The 13,954-nt window shown below is 48.5% G+C and overlaps 1 protein-coding gene across 4 annotated transcripts in view; it reads left to right on the forward strand.

Moving 5' to 3' along the window:
- The first annotated feature begins 3,056 nt into the window (after positions 1 to 3,056).
- Positions 3,057 to 13,954, forward strand: part of ARHGAP44 (Rho GTPase activating protein 44) — a 179,340-nt gene continuing 168,442 nt past the window's right edge. For 2 of the 4 annotated variants that reach the window (XR_003964576.1, XM_030295123.1), the window contains exon 1: positions 3,057 to 3,184. Coding sequence is in view for 3 of the 4 variants with exons in the window: in XM_030295123.1 (XP_030150983.1) it covers positions 3,132 to 3,184 (53 nt within the window). In the remaining variant the exon portion in view is untranslated. The remainder of the gene's footprint in view (positions 3,185 to 13,954) is intronic. The other 2 variants (XM_030295121.1, XM_030295122.1) reach the window with 1 other exon arrangement.

Below are 13,954 nucleotides of genomic sequence, written 5' to 3' on the forward strand. Positions count from 1 at the left end.
ACACCTCAGAGCCAGCGCGTACTTTATCTAGAAGAAGCAGGATAGTGTGTTCTTCAAACTGTACCATATTTGGTACAGACCACTAAAGTTCCAACGCCTGTATTCTTCAAACTCAAAACGCTTTTCTTTAGAAAGTCTATTCTCACGTGTGTTTCTGAAGCGTGCTTTGAAAGATCAGATGAGGAGACCTGATACCCCCCTTTCTCTTTTTTATTCCGCACTGCCGTCCCTTCTCTGGGTAGGAAGCAGAAAAACACGAGCTGCTTCCCAAATGGAGGAGAACCACATGGGAGAACAGGAAATATGTGAAGAAGCCATCAGTTAATAAAATGCACGCTAGCAGGGTAGGCTGTGTCTGTGGAGAAGTAGAAAGTTCCCTTTTCGAATGGAAGTATCTCCAGATTGAAGACCGAGACTGGCATGATATTGGAATTGTCTACCGGAGTTCCCTGATACTAGGGATGTCCAATAGAACTTTCTGAGATGATAGGAACGTTCCATATCTACACTGTCCAGTATAGCCCATGTAGTTATTAGGCACTCACAATGTGGCTAGGAGGACTGAGGAGCTCAATTTTTTTTTTTAACGTTTATTTATTTTTGAGACAGAGAGAGACAGAGCATGAACGGGGGAGGGTCAGAGAGAGAGGGAGACACAGAATCTGAAACAGGCTCCAGGCTCTGAGCCATCAGCACAGAGCCCGACGCGGGGCTCGAACCCACGGACCGCGAGATCATGACCTGAGCCGAAGTCGGACACTTAACCGACTGAGCGACCCAGGCGCCCCTGAGGAGCTCAATTTTTAATGTTTAGTTTTGAGAGAGAGACAGAGAGAGCAAATGGGGGAGGGCCAGAGAGAGGGGGAGGACAGAGGATCCCAAGTAGGCTCCCTGCTGACAGCACAGAGCCCCACGCGGGGCTGGAACTCACGAACTGCGAGATCATGACCTGGGCCGAAGTCAGACGCTTAACCGACTGAGCCACCCAGGTGCCCCAGAGGAGCTAAATTTTTAATTTCATTTAATTTTAATTAACTTAAATTTCAATACCCAAATGCAGTTGATGGCGACTGCATTTATCGGACATTGCAGTTCTAGATGTTAGAGCAGAGACAGCGTTGCTAAAAGTCATACAGTGGGGACACATGGGTGGCTCAGTCGGCTAAGCGCTGGACGCTTGGTTTGGGCTCAGGTCACGATCTCACGTCTTCATGGGTTCGAGCCCCGCATCGGGCTCTGGGATGGCAGTGTGGAGGCTGCTTGGGATTCTCTCTGCCCCTCCCCCACGTGCACTGTCTCTGTCTCTCTCAAAATAAATAAAACACTTTAAAAAAAAAAAGTCATACAGTGACCTTAATGCCTCTCTGTTATGTATACATATAAAAACCAGGCTACCCCCTGGCTTTTAAAAATATCACAAAGTGGAAATAATTGCAGCTTCTATAAAAACTATATTGACTTTATAAGCAGAGCACAGATGGTTAAGAGCAAATCATGCCTTCCCTTATTAATTGGCTGGAGTTGCCTGACCTAATAAGCGGAGGCTAAATTCACAATTAATTAAAGATTTCATGTTCACTCAGCCAAGACTTGCCTCAAACCATCTTTTGTTCAGCTGCCCAGCAAGACACTTAGAACCATATTTAGGCATCTATAATCAACATATGCAAAATATACCATCTCAAAGAAGTTCTCTCATTGATCAGATTCGTCATTCTATTTCGGAAGAGCATTTTGCTCTATTGTGCAAAGTGTAATCATAGTTGTAGGCAACGAATGTATGACATAGAAATTTATGTGTTATTTAATTATTGGTAATTTAGCAGATAGTTCTCTTTGCTTATCTGCTGGGCAATATTAAAGGTCTATTAGAGAGTAGAACACGGCGGCTTAGAGAGGTTATGTAATTTTTTCCAAAGGTTATATAATTGGGTTTTGGAATTCTAACATACGAACTCGTGTCTGATCCAAAGCCCCTGCCAGCCAACAATACTATTCTTACTTGACAGGTGATGAGAAAAACCTATTTGGAATCACCTATCTGTTCTGAAGCACGGAGCCTGCAGAAAGTCACAATCCCTTTTCAAAGAGTCAACTGATCCTAATGGAGAACTGTTGTGGAGCACCCTCCAGGCCTGCCACAGCTGTTGCCCCTTGGTCCCCTGGAGGTGGAAGGGAAATGGGAACAGCTATGAGACTGGGATGTAAGCCACGCAAGGAAGTCGCCCCAGTCAAGCCGCTTGCGTAGACACGATGCCGCGATGATCCTACCCTTCCTCTATCTGGGCTTCTGGTTACTCACTGGGTATGGTGAAAATCAAGGATGAAACTTCTGTGACGCCTGCCCTGCAGGGCCAAGCCCCGGGCCCCAAGCTTAATTGTGCACCTCAACAACTACCAGGTGGCCTGACGCAATATTATGAGCCACGTACCCGCCGGCCTAAATCTTCTTCCCGTGAATTGAAAACAGCAATGCCTCACATTCGCTTAGAATACAATGAAAGGCAGATGCTCGCTTTCCTTATCTGCTGTTGGAGTCCTGGTTCCACTTTTGCTATTTTTAAAGCCGCGAAACCTTTCCCTTCCTGGAGTGCCACAGCGCAACCCCATCCCCCCGCCCCCCCCCCCTCTCCCGGACCCCGCCCGGCGACGTGACCGGCCTCCACCTCCGCGCGCCTCCGTCCTTGCAAAACTTTGCACGCGGCAAGGTGGGCAGCGGGGGCAGGACTACAAGTCCCAGAATGCACGGCGCCCGCCGCACAGGCGCAGCGGGGACCACCCGGCCAGCCGGCCAGGAGCCTGCGGAGCCTCCCGGGTCCCCGCGCCGGAGAGGGGCTGGGGGGCAGGCGGCCGGGCGGACCTGGCGGGCGCCGAGGGCGGCCGCGGGCGTCAGCATGCAGGCGCGGCGGCGCGCGTGAGGAGGATGCGGCAGCGGGCGCCGCGGCGGGCGGAGGAGTAGGCGGCGGTGCCCTGGGGAGGCAGCCGCGCGCGGGCCAGACGGCTCCCGGAGGCTCCGCAGTGCCGCCGCCGTCGCCCGGGAGGCTCCGCGCGGGAGCCATGTAACCTGCGGCGGGCTCCGGGCTGCTCCGTCCTCGCCCCAGCTCCCCGGCCAGCGCGGCAGCGGGGCCACGATGAAGAAGCAGTTCAATCGCATGCGCCAGCTGGCCAACCAGACGGTGGGCAGGTAGGTTCCCCCGGTGCGCGCCCGCGAGGCTGCAGCCGCCGGGGCGCGCAGGTGATGGAGCCCGCCCGGCCTCGCGACCTCGCTGCCTCCGCTCCCCGCCGCGCCTTCCCCCTGCTCCGGCCCCTGCGGGACCGCGCGCGGGCGCGACCCCTCCTCTCGGAACTTCCCCGCCCCCGGAGCCCTTCGGGGGCTCTGCCCGCTGCGCCCCGGCTCCGGTTGCCCAGCGCGAGGTGTGACGCATCCTTCACCTGCGTCCCCAGCTGCCCCTTCACCCCGTCCTCCCTGCCTTTCCCCGGGACTCCCTCCTTCGCCCCTGGCCGCCTGGCTTCCTGGAAACAGGTGTTTGCTCTGATTGTGCTGGAGGCAGCCGACCCGCAGTGGCTTCTCCGAAGATTCCCTCCCCTGCGCCGAGTTCAGGCTTCTCGGGGGTCCAGGGCAAGTGTGGGGCCTGGTCTTCGGCTTGGCAGAGCTTGAGCCCGCCCCTCCTGCCGCGTTTGTTTTCTGGGACTATGACTGTACGAGATTCTGGATGTCTTTATCGGCCGGGTTTCTTAAGGCGATAGGTGTTGGAGACGGGGCTCCGGAGGGGTGAGGGGAGAGGGGGGCAGGGAAGGTGCTGCTGGAATGGCGCTGCTGTGGGCTGGGTCCTAAGACCGATTTCAGTGGAGGGAGGGAGGCTGCAGAAAGGGAGGTCCAACTCCTCTGGAAGATGAGATAAGCAGAGGATCACAGCCAGGTAGGGGAGGGGAGCCGAGAGGCCCTACAGTCGGGGAGAGCCAGGCCGGAGAAAGCTGCAGGACCCAGCCTGCTGTCATCGCGGTGAAATGGGCTACATCTGGGCTAGTGTCTCCAGGAGCCGCTCTGCAGGGTGCCAACATCTATTAACCGTTACATAAGGATTCTGGTGGGTCTCTTCCAAAGCTAGACGTGCTGCGAACACGGGGGTTGTGAGGCTGAGGGGGGTTTTCGTGGACCTCGTCCTGGCCGCCGTGGCACAGGAATTCAGGTGTGCAGCCGTAAAGCCAAGTGGAAAGCAGAGAACCCAGCCTTGGGTGCAGTTCAAGTGCAAACACATCGAGGGCTCTCCACTAGGTTTACCGGGAAACCAAATACCTTTCTTGGGTGGGAAGTGGAGCCTGAACTGGCGTCTGGTAGGGTGGGGGTGGGGGTATCCCTGGGCAAGAGGGGACCCTAAACTCCCAGGTGAGCATACTGCCCCAATTACGGTGGGCATCTGAGGGCAGGGGATGCGGTGGCTTCTTACGCTTTCAGGGACTCCAGATGGTTTCCAAGTAACAATGTCTAAAATTGCCTTGGATTCATTTCCCTTTCCCAAACACATGTGCTTTAACATGAGGGGGAATTTATGAATAGCAGAGTCAGATTAGCCCAGATTTCTGGCATGCTATCGCCACAGATATAGCCTCACGTGGGCTGCCTTTTGATACGCTGGACACTGAGACCGTGTTTTCCCGTATAGGTCGTTGAGCAAATGATAGCCCAGCTGACCTGTCTTTGATATCTTGATTTCTGCCTCCCTCTGTGGGCTGGCATCAGGCATCCCGACAGACCACCTAAGCCATCAGGAGGCTCCTGGCCGTAGACTCGGATTGCTCGACTCGCTTGGTGTTGGGGTTTCAGCTCAGGGCTCGAATGGGAATGTAAGCAAGGTGTTTAGGCTTCCTCCCTGGTGCCCTGGAAACCAACCATCCATCTCTTCTGCCTCTTTGCAGGACTTGTCTCAGAGTGGTGGTAAGATCTGTGAACCTTAGGCATAAAACCTTTTTTTTTTTTTTTTTAACCCTCATCCACAGAGGGAATGACAAAGGAACACGGGGAGTTGGGTTTCAGAACCGGTGAGTGATCTTACTTATTTAAGAAAGCGCATTCTCGGAAGTCCAAGCAGCTGGTCACCAAGAGGTACTTTCCACCCGTCTGTTGGGACTTTGGTGGATCCCGGCGTGCGAATGAATGCCGTCTGTCTGTCAGATGGCACCCGCTATGTTACGCACCAGGGAAAGTGAAGGCCGGTCCACCACTGTGTCTCACTGATAGGTATCCCTTTTGGTGACATTCATTTTTATTTATTTTTAAGTTCATTTTGAGGGAGCGAGCAGAGTGAGGAAGGAGCAGTGGGAGAGGGGGAGAGAGAATACCAAGCGGGCTCTACGCCGAAAGGCTCTCCCTCGGATGTTGAGATCATGACCTGAGCGGAGCTCAAGAGTGGGATGCTTAACCGACTGAGCCACCCAGGCGCCCCCCTTTTGGTGACATTTAGAGTGAACTTTTTAAAGCCAAAGTCAGTTCGTGACGCTTGACTGTTTAAGAGTTTCCAGTGGCATCTCATTGCATTAGATCACAGATCTTTCCAGGGGCCTATTGGCCCTTACCGACTTGATTCCTCTCTGTCTTCCCATGCTTGTTCTGTTGAACCCGATCTTCGTTCACTGTATTGACAAGATGAAAACCGTGTACCGTAGGGTCCACCCCGATAAATCAAAGAGGCAGCATTTACTTTGTCTTATTGAGAAAGCAGTGAGGTGCGGGATCCTAACACCGCTTAATTTCTGGAGTGTGTAGAAGCCACAGGATTGAATGTTTGGAATTGGTGGATCGATTTATGCGGTTGCTCTGGTGAGACGCTGGCTTCTCGTCCTTGCGTGTCTGGGAAGAGACGGCTTTCCTGTGTCTGAGGGAAGACCAGCAACAAGTTTGAGGGTTATTCCTCCTCGCAGCTCTTTACCCCCTCGCCTTCCGTAAAATTACGGGTTCTGGAGATCTTCTGAACACAGAAGAGTTAGGGACTGGATGAGTCTCCTTCGCGACTTAGGAGTTGCCGTACTTAAACGTCCTCTGTGGAGTTGCTAGTATTTTCTCTCGAAGTGCTCGCACCTGAGTGCAGAGGGCATCAGCAACTGTGAAGAATTTATAAAATCCACCGATCGCATTTAACCGGGAAGAGAGTCGTCTCTTCCCGCAGCTGCTTGTTTCGTTTCTGCATGGGTTCTTTCTGCTTTGAATTTTCTCCTTTCAGTGCCTTCCTTTCCCTCCTCCGTCCTTTGGGAAGCCTTCCCTGGCCCCGCAAGCCTGGACCCCCGTGTTCCTGACACTGCGCTCAGCACTAGGACATGCCAGGTGAAGTGTAGCTATAAGCATCTTTGGGCAAATGCTGCGGCCATTACTGGGTTACCTGCACTACGGCATGCGCTCATACATTCACTCATTTCTTTCTTCCCTCAGTAAATATGTATTGAGTGTCTGCTAAGTGCCGGGCCCTGCTGTGGTTCAGGAAACCTTAGAGTGTGGAGTAAACAAAATCTCTGTCCTCTTGGAATCTGTATTTTTTTTTAAATGTTTATTTTCGAGAGAGAGAGAGAGAGAGAGAGCGCACAAGCAGGGAGGGGCAGAGAGAGAGAATCGGAAGCAGGCTCCAGGCTCCGAGCCGTCAGCACAGAGCCCAACGCGGGGCTCAAACTCAAGAACTGTCAGCTCACGACCTGAGCCCAAGTTGGTCGCTTAACCGACAGAGCCACCCAGGCACCCCTTGGAATCTGTATTCTAAAGGCATGCTGTGGTGACATCGTATCGCAGTTTTTATCTTTGCTCGTTTATTTTTCCCTCTAGACTTCAAGTTCGTTGTGGGCAGGGACCCTAATGCCTAGCAGGTAGTAGGTTCTCCAAAATTCTTTGAGAACCAGATCAATGAGCGAGCAAAAGGTCCAGGTGTCGTGGCTGGGGAAGTCACGCAAAGTAGTTCCAAGGCCCGAGTGACTCCAGGCACGGTGCCTCTTTCACGTTGTGATGGAGTGGGTGCCTTGAAGACTGGGTACAGCATCGCTGCTGGGCTTTGGAAAGACAGAACGAGGTTTAAGGGGGGAATTCGTTCTTGCCTGATTTATACGCCAGTTTGTACCTTCGAGAGCATCTGTTGGCTGCTGGGGTGAGAGGCACCCTGAATGGCATCGAGCGTTTTTCTTGGAGGTGGTGCTGGTTTGTGTCAGGAGGAATAAAGCCGTGAGCGGGAATTTAGAGACGTACCCGCAGCGAGAGACGATGGGAGTAAAACTGGCACCTTGATCTGGGGAGGAGGAAATTTCCCCCCACCTCTTCTGCCTCCGGTCTGCACCGTGAGGGTCCCAGTGGCGCCCAGCTCAGAACTGTGAGAAGGGCGAAGGGAGGCTGGCTCACATCCAGCGCTGAGCAAATGGTTGATGAGGTTCATTGTCCTAAGAAGCATGAAGGGCTTCTTAGATTTTGACAGCCATTGTCCAGTGGTGGCAATGAATGGGGGCTGTGCTCCTGTGTGTGGTGCGTTGACGGGTGACGTTCACGGTGACTGGGAGCAGGCGAGGGGCTAGGAAGTGTTGGGAGGGAGGCTTGGAAGTTCAGGGCTGTCGGGTTGGCTTATTCGGTTTGGGAGGCTACGAGCTGGGAGGGGAAGACAGAGCTTTGTCTACAGAGCCCCACTTTTCCGTTTCTAGACTGCTCGGCACGCAGCCCCGAGTGGACTTGGTTTCTGGTGCACGGCTTGGCTGAGTCCCTTTGCCGCTGTGCAGCTCTCAGAATATGACTGCAGCAGCCACTGGTACCCAGATAGATGCTGAGGATGCAGAGAGAGCCTCTAGGTCAAAAACAGCCAAGCCAGTGAGGATCTTTTCCTTGAAGGTTTCTCTTTGAGACTCGGCCTTGCCCATCAGCAGGCCTCCTGAGAGCCGTGACCCGATCAATAGGACATCAGGGAGAAAGTCAGAAGCCATTCTAAATTAGTCATCAGACCGCTCCGTTCCCCACTTATGATTTCCTGTGAGTTGGACCCGGTAGATGGACGCAGGCCCTGCCGCGTCTTCCTGCTAACCCAGCAGGGTCGGGCAGACCCAAACCTGTCCCCGCAAGGAGCACCGTGCGCATTGATTCGGTCTCAGAGCGAAGTTGTCCGTCGGAGTTCCGTGGAAGCCCATGCCTTGCCACCTGCTCTGGTGTGCATATGCGAGATAACAGAACGTACTCCCCACTTGCAGAGCACGCTAGCAAATCTGGAAGGAATATTCTCTGCCCGTGTCTTCTGAGCTCCTTACTGTGCAGATCTGCTGCCTCTCAGCCTTCTGCCGGGCTGTTCTCGGCAGTCTGTGTGAGGCTGCCTGGGTTTCCTGGAGGATGCTGTTATCCCAGACCTGCAAGTCATTGTGAGGGACTGTTCACCGGCAATTAATGACTTTCCTTCCCGCTTTACCTCCGCCGAAGAAATATATCAATATTCATTAGTGGTTTTCATGATGGGTGATAGGGACCACTTTTTTTTCCCCCTCTAGAAAAAGTGGGTCAGTAGCCCTGTGAATAAAGCAGTAATTTATGGTTGTTCTTTTTGGAGGGGATTAGTAGGCAATCCCTCTTATTGATAACCTAGAACAGTTCATTTCAAAGGCTATATTGATAACGACGGCCAGTAATGAAATCGTGCTTGCGCTCAGTGTCAGGTGTAGGCAGGAGAGAAAGGAGCTCTCCTGTGGGGCGCTGGGCATCAGAGTAAGCTGGTACCCGGAACCCCACTGGCTCTGGGAAGCATGTGGCCATCTAGCAATTTAAAACTATCCTTTCTGTCCGGGAAGCAGATGTTTTTGCTTTCGGTTTCCAACTTTAGAGTTTATTTTTAGAGTAAATGTTTATTTTCCCACAGAATTCAATTTACTTTTTTTAACTTTCTTTTTGGTTATATAAATGCTATTTGTTTATGGTAGGAAAGTTATAAACTTATAGATGGGCAAAACGTAAAACAAAACAGTGGTCAGTAATCTCACTACCTGGGGACTACATTTAATATTTTGGATATAATTTTCTAAGTTTTTAATAGGCAAATATATGTTCTTAAAAAAGAGATAGAGATCATATGGTGTATACACTGTTTTGCAACCTGCTTCTCCCCGCCCCCCGTGTATTACATCTTGAATATCATCTCGTGTCAACAAACTACAGTATAATTTTTCAAGGGTATGTAATATTCCATTATGGTCAACCAATTTCCTTTTGCTAATCACATAGCAAATACTTTTCACTGGTTCACTTTCCTAGGATGAAGTCTTAGAAGGGAAATTTCTGGGTGAAAGAGTATGTGAGTTTTTAAGACCACATAAGTATATATTTTATATGTAAAAACATACATGCGTATTATATGTACATTCTCGGTAGAATTGCCAATTTCTTCTCCCTAGCCCTATCAGCAAGTAATATCACAACTTTGTTGATGTGTGAGTGAAAAACCTCTCTTTGCTTCTCTTTTAACTTCAGTGAGATAGAGCATTTGTTTAAATTGACTCGATATTTCTCACCTTTTCTGAATTGCCTGCATAGGTCTTTGCCCCATTTTTCTTAAGTCACGTCATAACTGGTTTTTTTTTTTTTATTTTTTAGGTAATTTTTAACATATTAAGCATGTATGTGCTTTGTCATATGCCACACGTATACCCCTATAGTTTTTTTGGCCTTTTGTATTTTGTTTGATGTCTTTTGTAGTATTTTGTGATCTTAAGTCTATCAATTTACGGTTTGTGCTTAAATATTATGCTGAGGGATGTTTTTCCCAGCCTGAGATGACAAATATTTCTACATTTTCATTACCATTTACATAATTTAATTTTACCATCAGATTTTATTTTATTATTAAAAAATTTTTTTTCAATGTTTATTTATTTTTGAGAGAGAGACAGAGTGCAAGCAGGGGAGGGGCAGAGAAAGAGGGAGACACCGAATCTGAAGCAGGCTCCGGGTTCTGAGCTGTCAGCACAGAGCCCGACGCAGGGCTTGAACTCACAGACCGCAAGATCATGACCCGAGCCGAAGTCGGACGCTTAACTTACTGAGTCTCCCAGGGGCCCCTACCATCAGATTTTAAATTCATCAGTCATTAATTTTGGTGCATGACATGACCTAGGTGTCACATTTAGTTGTTTTTTTTTTTTTAAGTAGTTACCCTACTATCAAAATGAATAATGTAATTCAATCCCACTGTATTGAAATGTCATCATGTACTAAAAAATTTCATCTACTTGGATCTATTTCTAGGCTTTCTAATTTGTTCTCTTTACCTGTCAGTTGGCAGGAATGAAAGATAGCCTCACCTGCCCAGGGGAGCAGCTGTGGGTTGCTGTCCCATGCTTTGGGTGGGAGGAGCTATGGAGTTGGTCTGGTTCCCAAATCTCAGCTTCATCCAGGGCAACTCCTCGGCTTGGCATTTAGAAATCAACAGCTTTGGGGCACCTGGGTGGCTCAGTCGCTTAAGCATCCGACTTTGGTCAGGTCATGATCCCATGGTTCCGTGAGTTCAAGCCCCGTGTCAGGTCTGTGCTGACAGCTCAGAGCCTGGAGCCGGCTTCAGATTCGGTGTCTCCCTCTCTCTCTGCCCCTCCCCCGCTTATGCTCTGTCTCTGTCTCTCAAAAATATATAAACATTAAAAAAAAAAAAAGAAAAACACCTCAACAGCTTTGCCTGTCTTGTGGTGCCTTCACCTCAGCTAATCTACCAATTACTCCCTTATAAAATAGAATTGCTTATATTTCCCTGACTTTGCTTGTCTGTTTATTTTTTTTTTCTCAGCGTTTTTTATTAAGATGGGGGAGATTGACAGTTTTACACCAGTGAGTATGATGAGAATTCTTCCTATCTGGCAATAGGATACGCCTGTTCAAGTCTCTTTATGATCCTATGAAACAGTTTTGTCCGTTTAAGTCCTGCAGAATTTTCCTTTTGTTTTTAGGTAATTTGTCATTGTCATTACTCTTGACTTAATGCCGGGAATCTTTTGTTAAGGTCTATTTTTTCCTCTTTTTTGGTGGAGTGTAAAAAAGTTACTGATTTTTTTTTTGTAATTATCGTAACCACCACCGTCATAAACATATCTCATTATTTTTAAATACTTTTAAGTTTATTTATGTATCTTGAGAGAAGGTGTGAGCAAGTGGGGGGGGGAGGGAGAGAGAGAGAGAGAGCGCGCAAGCGAGCTGACAGCACGGAGCCTGATGTAGGGCTTGGTCTCACGAACCATGAGATCATGACATGAGCCCAAATCAAGAGTCAGATGCTTAACCAACTGAGCCTCCCAGGTGCCCCACTTTTTAAATTTTATTTATTTATTTAATGTTTATTTACTTTTAAGAGAGAGCGCGCGTGCGCGCACACACAGACACACACACACACACACACACACACACACACACACACACACACATACACACGTGTGAGTGGGGGAGGGTCAGAGAGAGAGGGAGACACAGAATCCAAGCAGGCTCCAGCCTCCGATTTCTCAGCACAGAGCCTGACATGGGGCTCAAACCCACATGCCGTGAGATCATGACCTGAGCCCAAGTCAGACACTTAACCGACTGAGCCACCCAGGCGCCCCCAGGCACCCCACTTGTAAACACTTTTTACAAAAATTGAGGCTATTGAACTTTCTAGGTAGACATGCATATTTTCTGCAAATAATAATTTTGCCTCTTCTTCTCCAGTATTCATATTTATTTTATTTTTTTGTGTAATTGCATTGTCTAGGACTTCTAGAACAGTGTTAAGATACTGGAGCAGTAAGTGGGCTTCCACATCTCCTTACTGTCTTCCTTGGAAAGGCATGACAGCTGGTTCAAGAGATCTTGTTTTTCAATCACATTACCTATTACATAATTTTATGATGTTACTTTGGGTTTTTCTTTGGTGCCAAAGTTAAATTTGATTATATTCTCAGGGTCTTTAAAGATCATCATATCTTTTCCCTTTTAACTAATGTATTCACTTGATAATTTATGCTATAAATATTTATTGAGCACTTACTATGTCCCAGACATTATTTTCATTCTTTTCACTGGGAATACACCAGTGACAGGGTACCTACCCGTGAGGACCTTGTGTTTTATGAATTTGACCCCCTACTGTTTTTCTAATATTGACCTTTCTGTGCCTCCCTGCAGTCACTCTTATTTGACTTTAATTTGTTTTTTTTTTACAAATACTACATTTAATTTACTGGTAGATTTAATTTATTTAATTTGTTGTTTTAGGATTTTGGCATTCACTATTCATAAATGAGAGCATCGAGTTTTTTTTCTTTGGCTAACCCTGCCAAATTTTGATAACATTGTACAATGAATTGCCCACTGCATTCTTTTTCTGTGCAGTGGTGAGGTTAAGGAATTACATGTTCTTTGAAGGTTGGAAACAACTTTTCCAGGACATTTTTTGGAGATAGTTCTTTGACAGTTTTCCCAATTTCTTCGTTGGACTATTGATGTTTTCTGTCTTTTCCTGGGTCATTTTTAGTAACATAGTTTATAGGAAGGCATTCATTTCACTGTGATTTTAAAATTTAATAGGATCTTTTCTGAGTATAGAATTGTGTCTCCTTTATCATCCTAATTTGCATTTCTTTCTCTTTTTTTCACCTAACTAGCTTTGCCAGAGGGTTTGCTTTCCTCCACATCCTGTAGAATCACCTCTTAGGTTTAATCTATTCTTTTCTTAAAAAAATTTCTTTCTCGGGGCGCCTGGGTGGCTCAGTCGGTTAAGTGTCCAACCTAGGCTCATGTCCTGATCTCACGGTTTGTGAGTTCAAGCCCTGTGTCGGGCTCTGTGCTGACAGCTCAGAGCCTGGAGCCTGCTTTGGATTCTGTGTCTCCTCTCTCTCTCTGCCCCTGCCCCACTTGTGCTTTGGCTCTCTCTGTCTCTCAAAAATAAATAAATGTACAAAAAAATGTTTTTGGGGGTGCCTGGGTGGCTCAGTCGCTTAAGCGTCCGACCTCGGCTCAGGTCACGATCTCACCGTCCGTGAGTTCGAGCCCCACGTCAGGCTCTTGCTGACAGCTCGGAGCTTGGAGCCTGCTTCGGATTCTGTGCCTCCCTCTCTCTCTGCCCCTCCCCTGCTCATGCTCTGTCTCTCTCTGTCTCAAAAATAAAAACATTAAAAAATTAAAAAAAAATTTTTTTAAATAAAAAAATGTCTTTCTCTTTAGCTCTTGATTGGTGTTTTCTTTTTTCTGCTTGTAATAAATTTTGCTTTTTTAAGTATTTTTTTCCTTCTTGACTTCCTTGGGCTGATTGTGTTCTTTGACTAGTCTCTAGTCCTCCGTGTTGTATTCCAGTAGGTCAGGCTCTGCTATGGTCACATGTGACTTCTGGCACCTCAGTGGCTAAATATAGCCAAAGGTTATTTTAAGCTCACGTGAAACGTGAAGGGGGTCTGGGGACTTCCAAGGACAGCTTTCCATCATGTGTGATTCAGGGATGTGGTCTGATTCCTTCCCCCCTCCCCCGCTACCCCGCCTCCTTCATCTCAACATGTGGCTTTCAGTCACTGCTGAAGGTGAAGAGAGAGCGCAGAAATGCCATCCTTGCTCTTAAATGCCTGGGCCTGGCATTTACAAATGGCACCTATGCTCATATTTCATTGGGCAGAGCTTGTCACAAAGTCCCCCCAGGGGTATGACAGGAGATGGGACGTCTACCGCTGCTGCATAACCAGAAGTATGATCTCTCTTCTCTCCCACTGCCCATCTTTGAAGTCCTGCGTGTTCCCCTGCTCCACACGGTCCCCTCTGCCTGCCCTGCCCCCCTCCACAATTGTCCCCCATGAGAAGGTCATTCTTTCTCTCCACCATGAGGGGGTGGCTGTAGATTGTCAGAGTCCTTTATAGGAAACAGATCCATCAGAGGGGGGCATCTTTAGGGTAACAAAGTTTTCCCTTACCGATGCCCAGTAATGATGTTTCCCTTACTATTTCTCATGCCAA

Source organism: Lynx canadensis, chromosome E1, assembly GCF_007474595.2.
Source record: "Lynx canadensis isolate LIC74 chromosome E1, mLynCan4.pri.v2, whole genome shotgun sequence".
Classification (NCBI taxonomy): Eukaryota; Metazoa; Chordata; class Mammalia; order Carnivora; family Felidae; genus Lynx; species Lynx canadensis.